Source organism: Hyaena hyaena, unplaced genomic scaffold (assembly GCF_003009895.1).
Source record: "Hyaena hyaena isolate Hyena2069 unplaced genomic scaffold, ASM300989v1 scaffold_234, whole genome shotgun sequence".
Taxonomy (NCBI): Eukaryota; Metazoa; Chordata; class Mammalia; order Carnivora; family Hyaenidae; genus Hyaena; species Hyaena hyaena.
In genome coordinates, this window is record NW_024080865.1 from 892,354 (window position 1) to 908,345 (window position 15,992).

The 15,992-nt window shown below is 52.6% G+C and overlaps 1 protein-coding gene across 1 annotated transcript in view; it reads left to right on the forward strand.

Moving 5' to 3' along the window:
* SLCO2A1 (solute carrier organic anion transporter family member 2A1) overlaps positions 1 to 14,445 on the forward strand; it is an 86,297-nt gene extending 71,852 nt beyond the window's left edge. The window contains exons 8-14 of the mRNA XM_039243840.1: positions 384 to 548; positions 1,584 to 1,773; positions 3,448 to 3,613; positions 5,946 to 6,109; positions 9,454 to 9,518; positions 11,962 to 12,085; positions 12,526 to 14,445. Coding sequence (XP_039099771.1) covers positions 384 to 548; positions 1,584 to 1,773; positions 3,448 to 3,613; positions 5,946 to 6,109; positions 9,454 to 9,518; positions 11,962 to 12,085; positions 12,526 to 12,646 — 995 coding nt within the window. The 3' untranslated portion in view covers positions 12,647 to 14,445. The remainder of the gene's footprint in view (positions 1 to 383; positions 549 to 1,583; positions 1,774 to 3,447; positions 3,614 to 5,945; positions 6,110 to 9,453; positions 9,519 to 11,961; positions 12,086 to 12,525) is intronic.
* The last annotated feature ends 1,547 nt before the right edge of the window (positions 14,446 to 15,992 follow it).

The window sequence follows — 15,992 nt, forward strand, 5'->3', positions numbered from 1 at the left end:
CTGCTTCTATGCATGTCTCAGGAGACTCAGATTTAGCAGTCAGGTCCGCCTCCACGGTCTGGCCCCCATGTTCTCTCCCCTCCTTTCACATGGAGGTGGCTGTCGTGTGAAGAGAATATTCCCGGTGTTAGTCCTATTTCTATCCAGCCTCCGCCTGATATCTTCTAGGCATGTCCTCATTTTCCTTAGCCCATGAGTATGTTGAGTGGGAGTCGAGAGGCTGTGTGCCCCCAGACTGGCCACTGAACACTCTGGTGCCTCAGATCTGCCATGAGAAAGAGAGGAGAGCTGCCTGGAGGAGGAGGAAGGGCAGTGAGTAGTATCAAGGTCCCCCTGGGATGACCACCACGAAGGCTTGGCCCCTGACAGCCATCTGTGTGCAGGGTTTCCCCGCATCTTCCTGAGGCTGCTCATGAACCCGCTCTTCATGCTCGTGGTCCTGGCCCAGTGCACCTTCTCCTCCGTCATTGCCGGCCTCTCCACGTTCCTCAACAAGTTCCTGGAGAAGCAGTATGGTGCCTCTGCGGCCTATGCCAACTTCCTCATCGGTGAGTCCGCAGGGTGAGGGCCCTGCCTGTGGGAGAGGCTGGGCCCTCGGCAGCCCATCCAGGATGGGAGAGGCCAGACCGGACACAGATAGAGTCAGAAGAGGACTGTGGCCCTGGGGAAAGAATTTTAAGGACATTTTTCCTGGTTAGCCGTCTAGAATGTCCTTGGTAGATCTCCGGGGCCTCTATCCTTCCAGGCAGGAGTGGGCGGAGGCTGGGGTCTGCCTTCCTCTCCGTCAGAAGTGCTGGAAGCCTGACAGCTTCCCAAAGGTCCTGACATCATCAGGGGCAACAGAGGAAAGAGGAAAGGTGAAATTTGGGACTAGGCAAAATGCTTCCTGGTTTTTTTCCTTCTTCACCGAGAACTTGAATACATTCGCCTGGGTAAGGAGCATGTGGGCAAGTCTCCACCCTGACTGCACTTTAGGATACCCTGGACAGCTTTAAAAAATACAGATACCCAGCCCCACCCCCAGCCCCCCAGTCAATGAGAGCAGAATCTAAGGATGGGGCCCAGCATTGATATTTTTTGCCAGTTGAGATTGAGAATCACTGATGTGGTTCCAACCAAGTACCAAAGTGAATTATTGAGCCCAATCCACAGGTGAGCTTGATGCTATGGATGTGACAAGGTGACCAGGGCCTTGGCTGTGACCTCACCCCTCTAGCCTTCAGGCACCAACTAGCACATTAGGCAGGGAACACCACCATGTGACTCGTGGTCATAGTGCGGGTGCAGTGAGGGGCCAAGTAATGAAAAGCACTCACTAAATGCGCATTCAACCCACATCCCTGTGGTTGCAAGGGCCCCACTTATTTCTTTATCCTTTGCACAAGCAGGGCAATTGAGAGAACTCTGTAGATGTGCCTGGAAAACAGTAAGCACCCAATTAATGTCAGCTTTTACCACAGCAGGTGAATGTATCAAGTGTCCCTTCAGGTAGCCGTGCCTCCTTGTCCATGGTTCAGCTCAGTGTCTGCGGCTCCCCACACTCCCAGTCCTATGCATTCAGACCAGCTTCTCTTTATCTGTAGGTGCTGTGAACCTCCCTGCCGCTGCCCTGGGGATGCTGCTTGGAGGAATCCTTATGAAACGTTTCGTTTTCTCTCTGCAAACCATTCCCCGCGTGGCTGCCACCATCATCACCATCTCCATGGTCCTCTGTGCCCCTCTCTTCTTCATGGGATGCTCCACCCCCACTATAGCGGAGGTCTATCCCCCCAGGTAATGGGAATGAGAGGTGAGAAGATCCCCTTCACTGAGGTCAGAGCCTGGATCCAGCTGCCATCCATCTTCCTTTCTGCTTCCTCAGCTCTCTTCTATACTTTCCATGTTTGATCTAACCTCCTATGTGGCAGCTTAGAAAATGAGGTCTTGAATAATATGCTCAATTATGAGAAGAAATCAGCGGGTCCCAGTGGGCCACCAGCAGTCAGGGTCAGGGTTCTATTGTTGTTGTTGTTGTTGTTGTTGTTTTTAAGAAGTACCAAAAACTAATTAGTTTGGTTTCAGGATGAATCTGTAGGGCTGTGAGCCTCAGGAACCAGGAAATAAGCTATGTTTAGCATCAGCTCTGTGCCAGCTACAATTACAAAGTCTCCTTGAGCAGCTGAAGAAAGATGAGAGAAGGAGACTCGAAAAGATCTGGGAAAGAACAATAAAAGTGATGGCAGGCTCAAAAAAATTAGAGCAGGTGAGGAAGAGGGCAGGTAAAGTACACCTGTCGGTTTGCATAAAGCAACCTGGTCCTAAGTTTTAAATCTGGCGTCATGTTCAGGAAGAGCTTTAGAGGCCCACGAAGGAAGGGTGCCGAACAAGGAGCAGTTGTTTTTTCCTGGCTGCCCCTTCCAACCGCTTCTTCTTTTACATTTTGCCTAACAAGGTTGCAACGTTTGGACATACTGTACCTTTCTGCCTTGGCCTTTTCTCTTTTTCTCTGAAATGACCTCTTCTGTCTTTCGTGGGTGAAGGAGGGAAGGGAGCCACGGGAAGGGAGGGCTGCTCAGGGAAGGATACCCCTGCCCCCAGGGTACATTGTTCTGCAGGCTGACTGTGGATTGAGAGAAAGCTTGGAGCCTCTGGGCTGCTCTTAGTGGGGGATTTTAGCACAGGGCTCTGTCATCAGACTGGTTGAGTCTGGCACAGCCCTTTGTAGTTTGGGAAAGTTATTTGTCTCATCTGCAGTTTTCTCCTCTTTTCTCAAAAGTGGCAGAATTAATTGTAGAGTTGTCCTGAAGGCTGCATGAAAAGCCATGAGCACAGTGCCTGGCATGTAAGAGGGACCCCATTACTGTTAATTACCAGTAGCATAATTATTTTAGCAGAGCCCTGGCCTGTGGTTTATCAGCCTATCCTGACCCTCCCCAGAGACGATCATGAACATCAGATGTGGTGGCGGGGAGGTGGAAACAGTGAGGTCAGCTGGTGAAACCCCCTTGGGTGTGGCTCAGGGGGGTGGAGCAACCTGGGCAATGTCTCTGTAAACCCAGAGACTGGAGCCCTCTTGACCCCAGATTGCCTCAAGGGGCCCCCGCCTTCCCTCTGTGAACACAGATGAAGGAAAAGGGAAGGGAAATATTGCCTGTGACCTTTGCATAGCACCTGCTATCTCTTTCATCAAAGTCCTGGCTGGTTGGGTGTCTTGACGTCCTTCTGCAGTGTGGGGCTTGTTGACCAAGCCTTTCCGAGCTGCAGCTGGTGGTGCCGTGGGCCCTGACCAGGCAGTCAGTTCTCCATTGGTTCCAATAGGCATCATTCAGGTCCCATGGTGGCGCTGGCCCCAGACACACGGAGATCACGGGCACACTAACCAAGTGGGAAGCTCACACTGGGCTGGCGTGAGGAGACTACTCTTTGGTCTTGCTTTGTTTGATTCCCCACTTCCTGTTTTTCTGGCAGGACATCAAGTCCTATACATCCGCAGCCTCCTACTTGCCGCAAGGGCTGCTCGTGCCCAGATTCCATCTTCCACCCGGTCTGTGGAGACAACGGAGTGGAGTACCTCTCCCCATGCCACGCCGGCTGCACTGAGATCAACATCAGCTCTGTAGCCTCCAAGCAGCTGGTAAGGGCAGGAGAAGCCGAGTGGGGTCTCTGTGCTCAGCTTGTGCCCTTGCAGACCACTCCTAGGCTCCAGGATGGGCAGACTGCCGCCTGCCCCACACTCATTCCCAGCCCCTGGCCTCTAGGCCACACCCGCTGTCTCTCCGCCTCCCCTTCCCTAAGGTCATGACCAGATGTCTACAGCCCAAAGTCAATTAAAGATTGGCTGATGTTCAACAAATTCACATTCCTGAGGCCTAACAATGCTCAGAGCAGAAATAAGCCAAAGCACTGCTTCAGCTGAGGCCTTTGAGTCTCATCCTAATGGATCCTAATGGTCATCTTGGGTCCTGCATCCAGCTGTGTGGACAGCCACAAAGACAGGCCCAGATGAATTTAGGGCAGAGGGTCTTCTGTGATGTGGACTCAGAAGGTTAGAACTGGAAGTGTGATCTCGGGCATTTGGGGGGACCTGTCGGCCCCCACGTGTGGCCACACAACTGGCCTGAAGTCATGAGCTATTTAGGGGCAGATCTGGGACTAGAACCCAGGACCCTGTCTCAGTTCGACCACATCTGTTCAAGGTCACGTATCTCCTGCCCACCAGCCTTCCACGGGTACAGCCCACATTCACTATGCCCACCTGGCGAGGCTCTAATAGCCTTCTGAGTGCTATGCCTCCTGGCTTCTAGGGTGAGCCAGCAGCAAGCCAAGTCAAGACATTTGTTCAGTTATTCAACAAATATTTAGTGAACATCCAGCAAGGCCACAGGAGTGGAAGATTCGGCAGTGAACCCATCAGATAAGGTGCCTGTTCTCGTCAAGTTTGCATTGTATCAAATTAATGCGCAGGACAGTTTTAGGATGTATTTCATGCCACCAAGAGACTTCATGGGCAGAGAGTGCCTGGGGGCCTTTCTGAGGAGATGATATTATAACTGAACCACCAGAAGAAGACCCTAGGAAATCCTGGAAGTGAGGCATTCCAGGTAAAGGAACACCAAGTGCAAGGCCCTAGGGCATAACCTAGCGGGGTGCAGGAGAAGCAGAGAAGGCCAGGGTTGGTGCTGAGAGGCATGTCACACCCAGGCCAAGGCTGGACAGGCCAGGCCTAGGATTTGGATCTACCTTTTCCTAAATCATCTGTTCAGTTCTGCTAAAGTTGCCCTAAGGAAAAGAATGCACCTCATTGCTTTAAACCCATATGGAAGGCATGGACAAGTCTAGCCCCCACTTAGCATTATCCTCTGAGATCACAGGGCAAGGCTGCTCCCATAGAAACCTCTGCGGGCAGTGGGGGGACAAGGAGTGCAGACGAGATGCTCTCTCCATTGCCTTATAGTCAGATGAGGCCGGTGGCTTCTGTGGTTTCCTTATCTTTATTTACTTACCTCTGACTCATCTACTTCCAGAAATCATCTTGACAGATTTCCAATAACAACACAGATCCATTAGCACAATATCAAGGACCGACAGTAAATTATAAGGGGAAAATATCTATGTTTAAAAAAGTCCAGACTGAGGGAAGTAATAGCCATACTGTTTATAACTTATTTCTGAGCTTCCCGGCAGGCAAAACAAAGAGGGTGCATGGTTCCCGCCGTCTGCCACAAGGGGGCGTACTAGCTCCTTAGTTCCGGTCCTAGCCTTGTAACTGCCTTGACATTTAAATGGTCATAGGCTAGTCCATCAGATGCTGTGAGAGGGAAGATGAAGACCACCTGTCATGGGCAGTGGCCACGAAGGCCAGTCTCACAAGAGTGCTGAACCATCTGGACATGCAGACTTGAGACAGGGAGCTCCTTTGCTAGAGGCCTTCACAGACGGGAGGAGGCCCGCTCAGGCAGAGGCCTAATAGATGAAGAGCTCAGTGGATTCTGCTAGGTTCCCACTGCTGTCTCACCCTATTTATACCTTTCTTACCTTCCTTGCATTAAGCACGCAAACAGCAAGAACAACCACTCACAAAACCACTGCTGCTGGGAACAGGAAGGCCTGGCCCTGAAGAGAGCCCTCCCTACCCCTGGTCCCAAGCCGGGTTGGCCTTGCCTGGCGGTGGGGATCCTGCATGTCCTGATGTGGTGAAACTGCTGGAGGGTCCCAGCCCATGCTAGACGCCCGGTTTTGGTGAAGATGGTTTTGATTGCCCGGAGGTGAGAGGTGGTATCCAGGGGGCACTTTGAACCCCTCACCAGGCCTGCTCTCCAGCCTCCACACCTAGCATCGTCCAGCTCCCTAGGGCAGAGGGCTCAAAGCCTGAGCAGCTCTCGGGCTAGAGCTGGCGCAGGCATTTGTCACGTGTGAAGGCCAAGCAATAACAGATTTCCCCTTTCCCCCTCGCTCTCCTTCCCAAGACCTATTTGAACTGCAGCTGTGTGAACGGGGCATCCTCTTCAGCCAAGACGGGATCGTGCCCCATCCCCTGTGCCCACTTTCTGCTCCCGGCCATCTTCCTCATCTCCTTCGTGGCCCTCATAGCCTGCATCTCCCACAACCCGCTCTACATGATGGTTCTCCGGTGAGTGTGCCTCTCCTTCCTTTCTTGGCCCTCGGATTCCTTTAAATGCCAGTGTGCAATGCCCTTTGGATGATGTTGGGAGGTGATACCAATGCAACAATGTTGGCGGGGTGCTGCTGAGCCAGACTTGGTGTGGAGCCCCTCACTGTGCCACCTCGGTCTGTCCCATGTGCCGCAGCCCTGTTGGCGCCTCCACTCCGCACTGAGAGACAGACCCCAGCCCTGGGAGGGCAGACCCATGAACAGTTAAGTCCTGATGAAGCCAGGCTGCCTGGCTCCATGCTGTGAAAATGCCTGCAGATTCACTTATATTTAAATCCTGAAAAAACTGAGAGGAAGGAGGAGAATTCAGTTCGATGCACAAAATCAAGGAAGAAAAATGTGGAAAGTTCCAGAGACAGAATAAAGGCTATGAGAAAGAATGAAAATAAGAAAAGCCCAGTGTGTGAGGAGCCAGGACCAAGTTCTCCAGTCAGAAAGGAGAGGCTGGCCAAGGTGGGAGGGGAGGGCAGAGGTGTTCCATTACAGTGGCGGTGAAATGTCTCTGAAGTTTTGACAGGGAACTGACCCTTCCTTCACCTCACCCTCTGCAAAAGAGAAAACAACATTTCAACCAAGTTCACCTAACCCACCCTGCCCGCCTCTTTCCTGTCCTCACCTACCTTGAAAGAAGAGAGGGAAAAAACAGGATTTGGATGCCCCAGTGCTAGGGTCAAAGGCCCAGCTCTGCCAGACACATGGCTGTTGCCAGCCTCACTGAGTCTCAGTTTCCTCATTTATGAAAAGAGGTTAATGATATTGACCGCAAAGGACTGGTGTTAGGATTACCTGGTAAATTGCTTTGTAAATATAAGGTATCCTACATATTAGTTAATTATCACTATTAACCAAGCTCTAAGAATTATTAACAGCTAGCTAGATGCCAGTGACCTATTTTTCCCAAATGCTAGGAGATGAAGAACAGAAGAAGCCACTTGTCAGGACCTGGGATTTTATCCTAATTATAAGTAATAGCTTGAAAACTACCAAGCTCCTGTTTTTGTTACTGTTTCAAGGATGCTGGCAGAAGACAGGAGATTCCTGGTTCAAAGACAAAGGACTATTACTCATAGCACAGCAAGGAGCATGGATCTTACATCATTTATCCTTGTGTCCTACATCCCATGGGGTGACCTGAAGCACCCAGGTGTATGTTTCACATGCAGTGAGCTTATGACACAGTAAGGAACACTGAGTTTGGGGGAGTCACCAGCTATATAGACCAAGCCTGCTCTTAGTCTAGGAGAAGACTTTACCCCATGCCCCCAGGTTGCTCATTGTAACCACAACCCTGAGAAATGGGCCAGAAAAAGAGCAGCCAGGACCTTGTATTCTTAGCATATTCCACAAGAACGAGTGGGGATGCTCAGAGCCAGAGCAATTTGCCCCTCCCAACACCATCAGTACCCTCTTTCTACCACTCCCTGTCCTGTGCATTCCAAGTACCAGTGCTTTCATCTAAGGCCCCTGAGTGGGGTCACCTCTTGCACCAGGGCCAGATGGGCTGTAGAGGACCCTGTAACCCTGAGAAAGATCTGTGGGTGGCCAGGATGAGGAGAGGGAACAGGAAAAGAAATTTCATATGGAAGTCCCCGAGCAGTCTGCCACCCAGAGGACTCCAACAAGCCCAAGGGATAGGGAAGCTGTGATGCTGGGAAGGAGCATCATTTCAACCACAGGATGGGCTTTCTTAGGAAACCTCTCCCTTCTAAGTCTGGTCAGGGGCTGAAGTGAAACTGAAGAGGCCCCAGGATCCCAAAATTGTTTAAAGATAAATCTCACTGGAAAAGATACGAGAATGGGTGCTATTTAGTGTGAAGAAGGTGAAGCTTAGAGATGACTTTGTAGGTTACCTAAGTGTTGTTTGTACCCTGACCCCCAACTAGGCATGGAAATATAGGCTGGGAGGAAGGTTCACCAGAAATGTGGAAGGAGAGAGTGGGCAGAATGCCAGAGTTAATTCACCTCCGATGGCGGCAGACACCAGAAGGGGCTCAACTTGTCCGTCAGAAGGCAAACTGGGGTGCCCAAGCCCTGTCCAGTCAAGAATCTAGGGGAGTCTTCCCAGGGACAATGACCAAGACTTATGAATTGGGCCACTGGAGGGACTTGTAGGTATGAAGGGAGCATCCATTAGATGGAGACGAGGCAGTTTCCACTGGGGGTCCCTTTCACTGGGCTATCCTTCAGAGGAACCAGTAGAGGGACTGGTTTCCCACTTTGCTGGCAGGATTGTGGGGCAGAACAAAATGTGTGCAGAGACCTGGAGATTACTTCTAACTTCCCTTCCTTGATGTCCGCTCGGCCCCGAATGCCCTTCTCCCACAGACACCCACCCAGGAGGGCGGGTTTTCAGAGCGCAGAGAAGCCTGGTGCATCTGCAGGCCACCTCTTGGCTCCCCACCTTGTGGATGGGGTGTCCTCCCTCTGGGCCCCACGCCCAGCTGGAACGGCAGGGCTTGGCAATACCACTGCCAGACAGCTTCCCTGTCTCTCTCTGAATCTCCTACCTCAGCCAAACATTCATCCCTTCTTGAGGGAAGAAGAGTAGGGGCAAAAGTGGCTACATAATTTGTAGGACCGAGTGCAAAATGAAAATGGGAGGCTCCTGGTTCCAGAATTATGCAGAATTTCAAGACAGCTCAGCAGACCTCTAAACCAAACCTGGGGCCTTTCCGAGGGCGGGACCCTGGGAGGCTGCACAGGCCACAGGCCCACGAAGCTGGCCCCAGGTAGAGGATTCTTTTAGTTGCACACAGAAGCCTACAGCCCGGGGGCCTTAATTAGACTTTCATCAGGCCTGTCTTTATTGCTATTTACACTCTATGGGAGTTGTTCAGACCTGCTGCTCTGAACACACCCTTCCCCATCCTTCTCTCCGTTCCCAGCCTCTCCTGCCTCTGCCTCTGGGAGGGGACACTGGGCAGCCCTGAAAATCACAGGCACCAGTGGTTCTCAAACTTGAGTGAGTGTGCAAAAGAATCTCGTGGGGGGCCTCCTACCGCACAGATGGCTGGGCCCCACCCCCAGAGGTTCTGATTCTTAGGTCTCAGGTAGAGCCTGGGAATCTGCATTTCTGACAAGTTCCTGGGCTCTGGGGAGGTGCTCATGCCTCTGGTCCAGCGATGATGCCTTGAGAACCACTGATATAAACAACAGGAGCACTTGGCTGAGGCAAATCCAGTCGGCCAGGTGGCTGTCTGGCCACTTGACAGCAGGTTCTGGTATGCTCTGAGGTCAGCCGCCCCTGAGTGAAGGCACAGTCCTCAGTCCTCCAGCTGCTGACTTCCGATTTTCCTTTTCAGTGTGGTGAACCAGGAAGAAAAGTCATTTGCCATTGGGGTACAGTTCTTGCTGATGCGCCTGCTCGGTAAGTGTCTGCAATGCTGCCTTCCTTCCTGGGGGGCGGCGCAGGGGCATCCGAGGGCTGTGAAGTGTAGGGTGGGGCTGCAGGCAGCCCTATCTCATCTCTGCTGTGAAGAGAAACTGTGCATAATCCACCCATCAGAAAAGGCCAAGACCCTATATGGATGGTTTTCCTGTTGAGGAAAGGAAAGATTGAGGTTAGGAAAGATTCCATCTATGGCATTAATTCCGAACAAAACTATGTAAGAAAAATGAAAAGTGGACACAGCTGAGAATACCTAATAAAGAATTGAAGGCAGGTATTTTTTCATCTCTCTCCAAGAACTGGCTGCAGGAACAAAACCCTGCATTCCTGTCCTGGAACAGCAGCTGAGCCCAGCCCTGGCTTCTCTCCCATTTTACAAAACTCCCTCCTCTTGCCTCTATTCAGCAAGTGTATCTCAGTGTGGGGGCCCCTCTGCCGACAAGCCCTGCCCACGCTCTAGCAGCCCAGAGCCCACGGAGAGATGGAGCTGTGAGCACGGGACCAGTAATGCTCCCCCACCCATCCACCCAAGGGCAAGCTCCCCGGGGGGATGGGCTGGGGGGCTGGGGCATGCGTGGACCCCACCATCTTTTTCCAGAGGCTCTTGCTGGATCATCCTTTCTTGACACTTCCAGGCACTAATGTGCAGACCCTTGCACTAACAGGTAAACTGAGTAAAGGGACTAAATTCAACTGAGTAGTTATGAAGGACCCAATGGATGCACACTGCAGTGGGAAATATGGTAATTGCCCTGGAGGGACTTCAGTTGCTATGGGAGTGGACTTTCTGACCCTCCATGCTGCAATCCCTGTGGGGCCTACTGAGCCTTATTATACAGGAGCTAGGCCACACTTGGCCCTCCAGTGGCCTCCATTATTGTTCTGGGGTAGGTTGGTGATGTCCCTGGTGGGGTCTGCTGAGCAAGAACCTTTGAGGAATAAACCAGCCTTTTCAATGGGATTTCTCAGGCTCGGGCCACTTGCCCCCCTCCCTCCAGCACTGCGCCTGCAGACCCTGCTCCTCAGGCCTGTATTACCAGCATGGAGGATGCACGGCAGTGGGCTCTACCCTGTCCTGGTGGCAGAGGCACTGACGTCACCACAGCTCCTTGCTGTCACTAGCCTCACACATATGATTCGTGTATAACTTCTTCCAAAATCTCGGATGAAAAGGAAACCCTGCATTCCGCCCAGCTCAGCCAGCAGCTGGACCTGGCTCCGAGGAGCTTCTCCAACTCGCCTTGAAAACAACCACGGCCCCACTGCTTAAAGCACCTGCTGCCTTTGTTTTCTCATTCGAGCTCAGACAACTCCATCTGGGACCACAGTTAGAAAATCCAGGCTGAAGGCATTTCCATTCATCACCCACTAACGCAACCCCACTCTGGGGTGGAAAGAAGGGCATGGCTAAAACCCAGCAAGTTTTAAATTACCCACTGAAACTTGGTTGAAAATTTTTCTGGACTTTGTTTCTATTTAGGGAAGCATCCTTGGTGGACAATCCTTGTGGCTAGTTTCCATCCCCCGCTTAGCTGGAGACTTGGAAGTGAGCAGGGTCTGAGTAGAGAAGCTGGTTCTCAAAGGTTCCCATTATGGGTGGAGCCACAGGCAGATTTCTTCTTTTTTTTCCTCCTGAAGCAGCTTCTCACAGGGTCCTAAAGAGAGTTGGGGAGGCTGTCCTGAGCACAGGGTTCTGAGTATGGATCCAGACAAGCCCCTCCCCAGTCCCAAGGCTGCCTAGAACTGTAGTTAACAATACAGGGGTCATTCCGAATATTTAACAGCAGGACAGCATAGCCTCTGCTGGGTCAGGCCTCACCACTCAGCTGTGGGAAAGTTCAGGGGGCTCTGAGCTGCCAGGGTGTTTGGGGTCTTGTGGGGGTGCTGTCTAAGCCAGTGAGGCAGCCTGCTGTGGTGAAAGATGGGACCGGAGGAAACCAGGGTTCAGAGCCCAGCCCTGACCCTCCTGGCTATGCATTGGTAAGCCAGCCATGCCCACCTTCCTCCTCCTTAAAAGGAGAGCACCCACCCAGTGTGAGGACTTGATGAGTCAGATGCTCTCAGGAGGCTCCTGCCACACGGTGGAGCTCAGCCTATCTCCACTTGGGACCAATCCAGTGTGAGAACTATGTGGTCTGTCTGAGCTGGCATCATGGTGACCTTTGTGACTCACTGCCCTGAAAGGAGTCTCAGGTCCCTTTTCTAAGCCTCTAGTGAAAGAGGAATTCATGCTTCACGGAAAGCTATTTGGCTTTCCACGGTCACTGTGGTTCCCAGGGGTGGGGCAGAGCCGGTCTCATTCACACGAACCACACAGGGGCACTGGGGTGGGGGGAGGAGGCTCGCTCATCACCCCACCGAGCGCCTCAGCCTGCAGCTCCGTGTGACTGGACTCTCGCAACTCTCTTCCCGCTGACACCAGCCTGGCTGCCATCTCCAGCCCTCTACGGCCTCACCATCGACTACTCCTGCATCCGGTGGAGCTCACAGTGTTCAGGGAGGCGCGGGGCCTGTGCCTACTACAACAATGACGCTCTCCGAGACAGGTGAGGGCCCGGCAGCCTGGCTTGGGGGGCTGGAGGTGGGATCAGGCCCCAGCCCAGAGAAGAGGGCAGCCATCTGCTGCGGCAGCTATGGGGGGCAGCCGGCGGCCAGGCTTCCGAGGGACGGGACTAGAGGGGCGCTGCCATGGACAGGGAGCAGGGGTCCCTGGTGACCAGGAGCCATCCAGGTAATGGAGAGAGACTTAGAAGACCTTCCAGGTGGCTGGAGGACCACTGGATTGGGAACTTCATGCCTACTCCCTGGGAGGCTCTGGCCCGTGGGGCAAAGGAATGAGGAAAGTAGTCCCCAGCTGGGTAGTAACAGACCCTTCCCTGACAACATATTCCCTGGGCCACCGTGAAAATGGTGCCGCTCTTCCCCATGGCCCTGGGCCCCAAGCCTCCATGCCGCCTCATCAGCCCCACCTCCTCCTGCCGCACAGGTACCTGGGTCTGCAGGTGGGCTACAAGGCCCTGGGTGCGCTGCTGCTCGTGTTCATCAGCTGGCGCGTGAAGAAGAACAAGGAATACAATGTGCAGGAGAAGGCTGCGGGCCTCATCTGACCCTGGACACCCGGCCCGGCCGCTGCCCTGCTCTGGAAAGTGGACCCTGCCCCCCCCACCTGCCTGTATTCACTAATGTTAACACATCACTTCCTTTTTGTTTTTAAATAAGAGAGGAAAACCCCAGTCACCGTTCGCCTTCCCTGCCTCCTCCTCCCCCAGGATTCCTTAGGTCCACTGTGCACCTGGGCTGGGTGGGCCCTGAGCTGGAGGGTCAGATCTTCTCTGGAGCCTCTGGAGGCACCCCCGTGTGCCCAGGCTCTCCTCAGTGCTGGATGACCTCCAAAGCAGCTCCAGACCCTCACGAGCCTTGGGAGGTGGGGGTTAGTTTCCTAAGTGGAGAGAGAAAAGGCATACCTTCCCAGAGGAAAAAGGGTTATGGTTAATACCCAGAGCCAGGCTAGAGGAGAGGGAGCCTGGCCGTACCCCCTTTGAGTCTCCATTTAGCATCAGCACAGATCCCAGGAGGAACTGGCCATCTTCCCCTCAAATCTTTGCATCCTGCTCTTAAAGGCCATTTTGGAAGCTGCCATGTTGGGAAATATGGCCAGTTGGTCACCTCTCAGTTGCCCCATCCTCAGGCACCAGAGCAGGGACCAAGACACCCTGAGGTTGGGTCATCCAGATTCTCTTCATGTTAACTCTAGACCATTCTGTGCTAAGAAAGCCACACCATGGTGAAGACTCGAGGAGGGCTATGAGGCGGTCAGTAGCCCAGCCGCCCACACCCACAGTGTGAGGACGAGACTGCTCAAGTCAGACTGGTGAGGAGACCCTCCCCAAGTTCCCTTGGGAGCTCATGTGGGCTTCCCCGTCTGGACCCCACCTGTGTCCCAGAGAGTAAGGGTGGGCAGTCCAGATGTCAGCAGGGCAACTGATGAAGCAGAGGGGATCTTAAGGGCTACCACACTGGATGGTGAACTGCAGCTCTCAAAATAGAGGCCAGTGGGGCCGGCTCCCCTGGTTCTAAACAAGCTTGTATTAATATCTCAGCCTCTTCTCACTGCCCGTCTGTGGGCCTGGGTTGTGCTACCCCGCTGCTGTGTGGAAAAGGTTCAGAGTTAGAAGTCCACAGAGGAGGCCTTTCATCAACAAGTATTTTATTTATTGCAAAGCAGCTTTGTGCAAGGCAGTGCGAGTACATGGTGCTCCACCGAGCTTTCCTGAGACCTCCCCTCAGCCCCCTCCATCTACACTGGGTCCTCTCCCAGAGTGTGCTCAGTGGACAGCAGCAGGAGAGAGAGGCACAGCACGAGGCCAGAGCTAGACCATCTGTGTCTCAGCAGGTTGCCCCTGCACCTGGCCCTTTGCCAGATAGACACCTGGCTCACCATGTCCTCTGGAGCAGCTGGGAACCGGCTATTGCCATGCATGGCTCTCTTGAGTGCCACTCTTCTTAGAAGAACCCTCCAGAAGCATACCAGAAGCCACCTCTGGAATGGCTTATATGGTAGTAAGCCAAAACATGTATGTCAGTGGACAAACTGCCATGAGACTGATGTCTTTGTGGAAGCCACTGTTAGAGATGACCTTATTTCCAGAGCTCTCACTCAGGAAGGGAGGCTCCATGCGACCTCAGGGGCCAGTTTCCACATTTAAAATGGTTCTGCTTGGAAAATGGTTCCCTGCAACTAATCCTGGTCCTTCTCGCTGTGATTTAACCAAATTCTGAAGGCACTACCTTCAGCTGAGCTCACGAACATCAGATGCCAACCTGCAGATGCTGGAAGATCGGTTGCCCTCCTAAGGCTTTATTCTATTATGATATTGCTATTAATATATTATAATTTTGCAATTGGTGTAACGTGGTTATGAATTTGTACTGTTGTGTGTATCTGTCAGATTGCCAATAGGACCTGCACTTTCTGGCCAGAGAAGGTGCCCAGTCCACAACCTCAGGGGCTCATGGCCATGGAGTTCAAAGATAATGCAACTCTCAACCCATTAGCCCTGTACAGAGCAGGCAGCAGATGTTTCCTGATCCTTCTATGACATTCTGCAGATAACTGTCACAGCCCACAGTGCTGGGCTCTAAGGAGGCCTGATCCCTGCCTGAGTTTATATCCATAAGTGGAATTGAACACCAACAGCTAAGTCCATGACACAAATCAGAATTAATATCATAATCATTATCAGTCACTTGGTCACAGCCAGCGCTACTGCTCCCAGAGCAAATCTTCTGACAGCCAGCAGAGAATGTAATGGTGTCACCTTCATTTCACTTCTAGAGCAAAGCTAAAGGAACTTCCTGGAGTGCTGGACACTCATAGAGGATGTTATTAAAATGCAAATTCCCAACCCCTTCAGCTAGCCCCCGAGTCCATCTCTGTGGGCCTGAGGGGGCCCAGGAGTGGCACTTTTAGCTGGCGCCTCATGGGAGGCCGATGTGGGTTGTCTCTCAACCCTGTGTGGTGGGCCATCAGTGCGGCAGAACCTTGGGGATGCCCACTTGTGCCTAGGCCACTGAGAAATTTACAGACTCTGTAGGCGTTTGGTAAGTAAAAGATAAATAGGGAAGGGGTGCCCCTTAATCTGATTTCCTGGGTGGCTGAAATCAGGAGGCAGCGAACAGTCTGAGAGCTGGCATTTATATTAAGTTCATACCTGTACTGAGAGTGGGATTCTCACTCTCCAAGCCTGAGGGTGTTAAAAAACATCACAATTATTCTTCAAATCAGTTATGTTTGATTTCTAGTGGTCATCCTGCTGGCTGGCTGGAAATGTAGCACCAGCCATCCTCAGGTCTGCTTCCCAAAGCCATCCACGGGCCATTGGGTCCTGCCAGTATGAGTCTCTGGTCCCTTCCCAGGCTAGTTGCCCTGCTTCCCCCCCAAGCCTGGAAACCCGCTAGGCCCGCCCGCTTGTGCCTACCCCAGCTCAGCCCTCCCCTCACCCAGTCCTAGGAAGCCCACCCCTCTGCTCTCCTGCCCCTGTCAGCAAAATCCAGCCCCTCAAGGACTGAACAAAAAAACCCAGGAAAGGAAGGGTCTCCTAGGAACTTTTTTACCTCGTCCGTCCTGGAGCCTTCTTTGCATAGGAGAGGGAAAATGCAGTGAAAATCAAATACCTTAGCTTCATAAATTATACCTTGGCCTAAAGCCCTCGGGGTGATCCTCACCACAGCTCCATGAGGGAGGCCAAACTGGTCCTATTGCCCCACTTGAAGATGAGGAATCTGAAATCGAGGAAATCATTATGGCCAACTTAACACCTGGCTGAGTCTGGACTTAAACCAGGCTGTCCAGATCTTTCTACTCCAGCCCCCAGACCTCCTACTGAGTTATTCTGCTGAAATGGCAGGGAGGCCCCTCTACTCCCACAAACGTCACTGATCCACGGAGGGAAG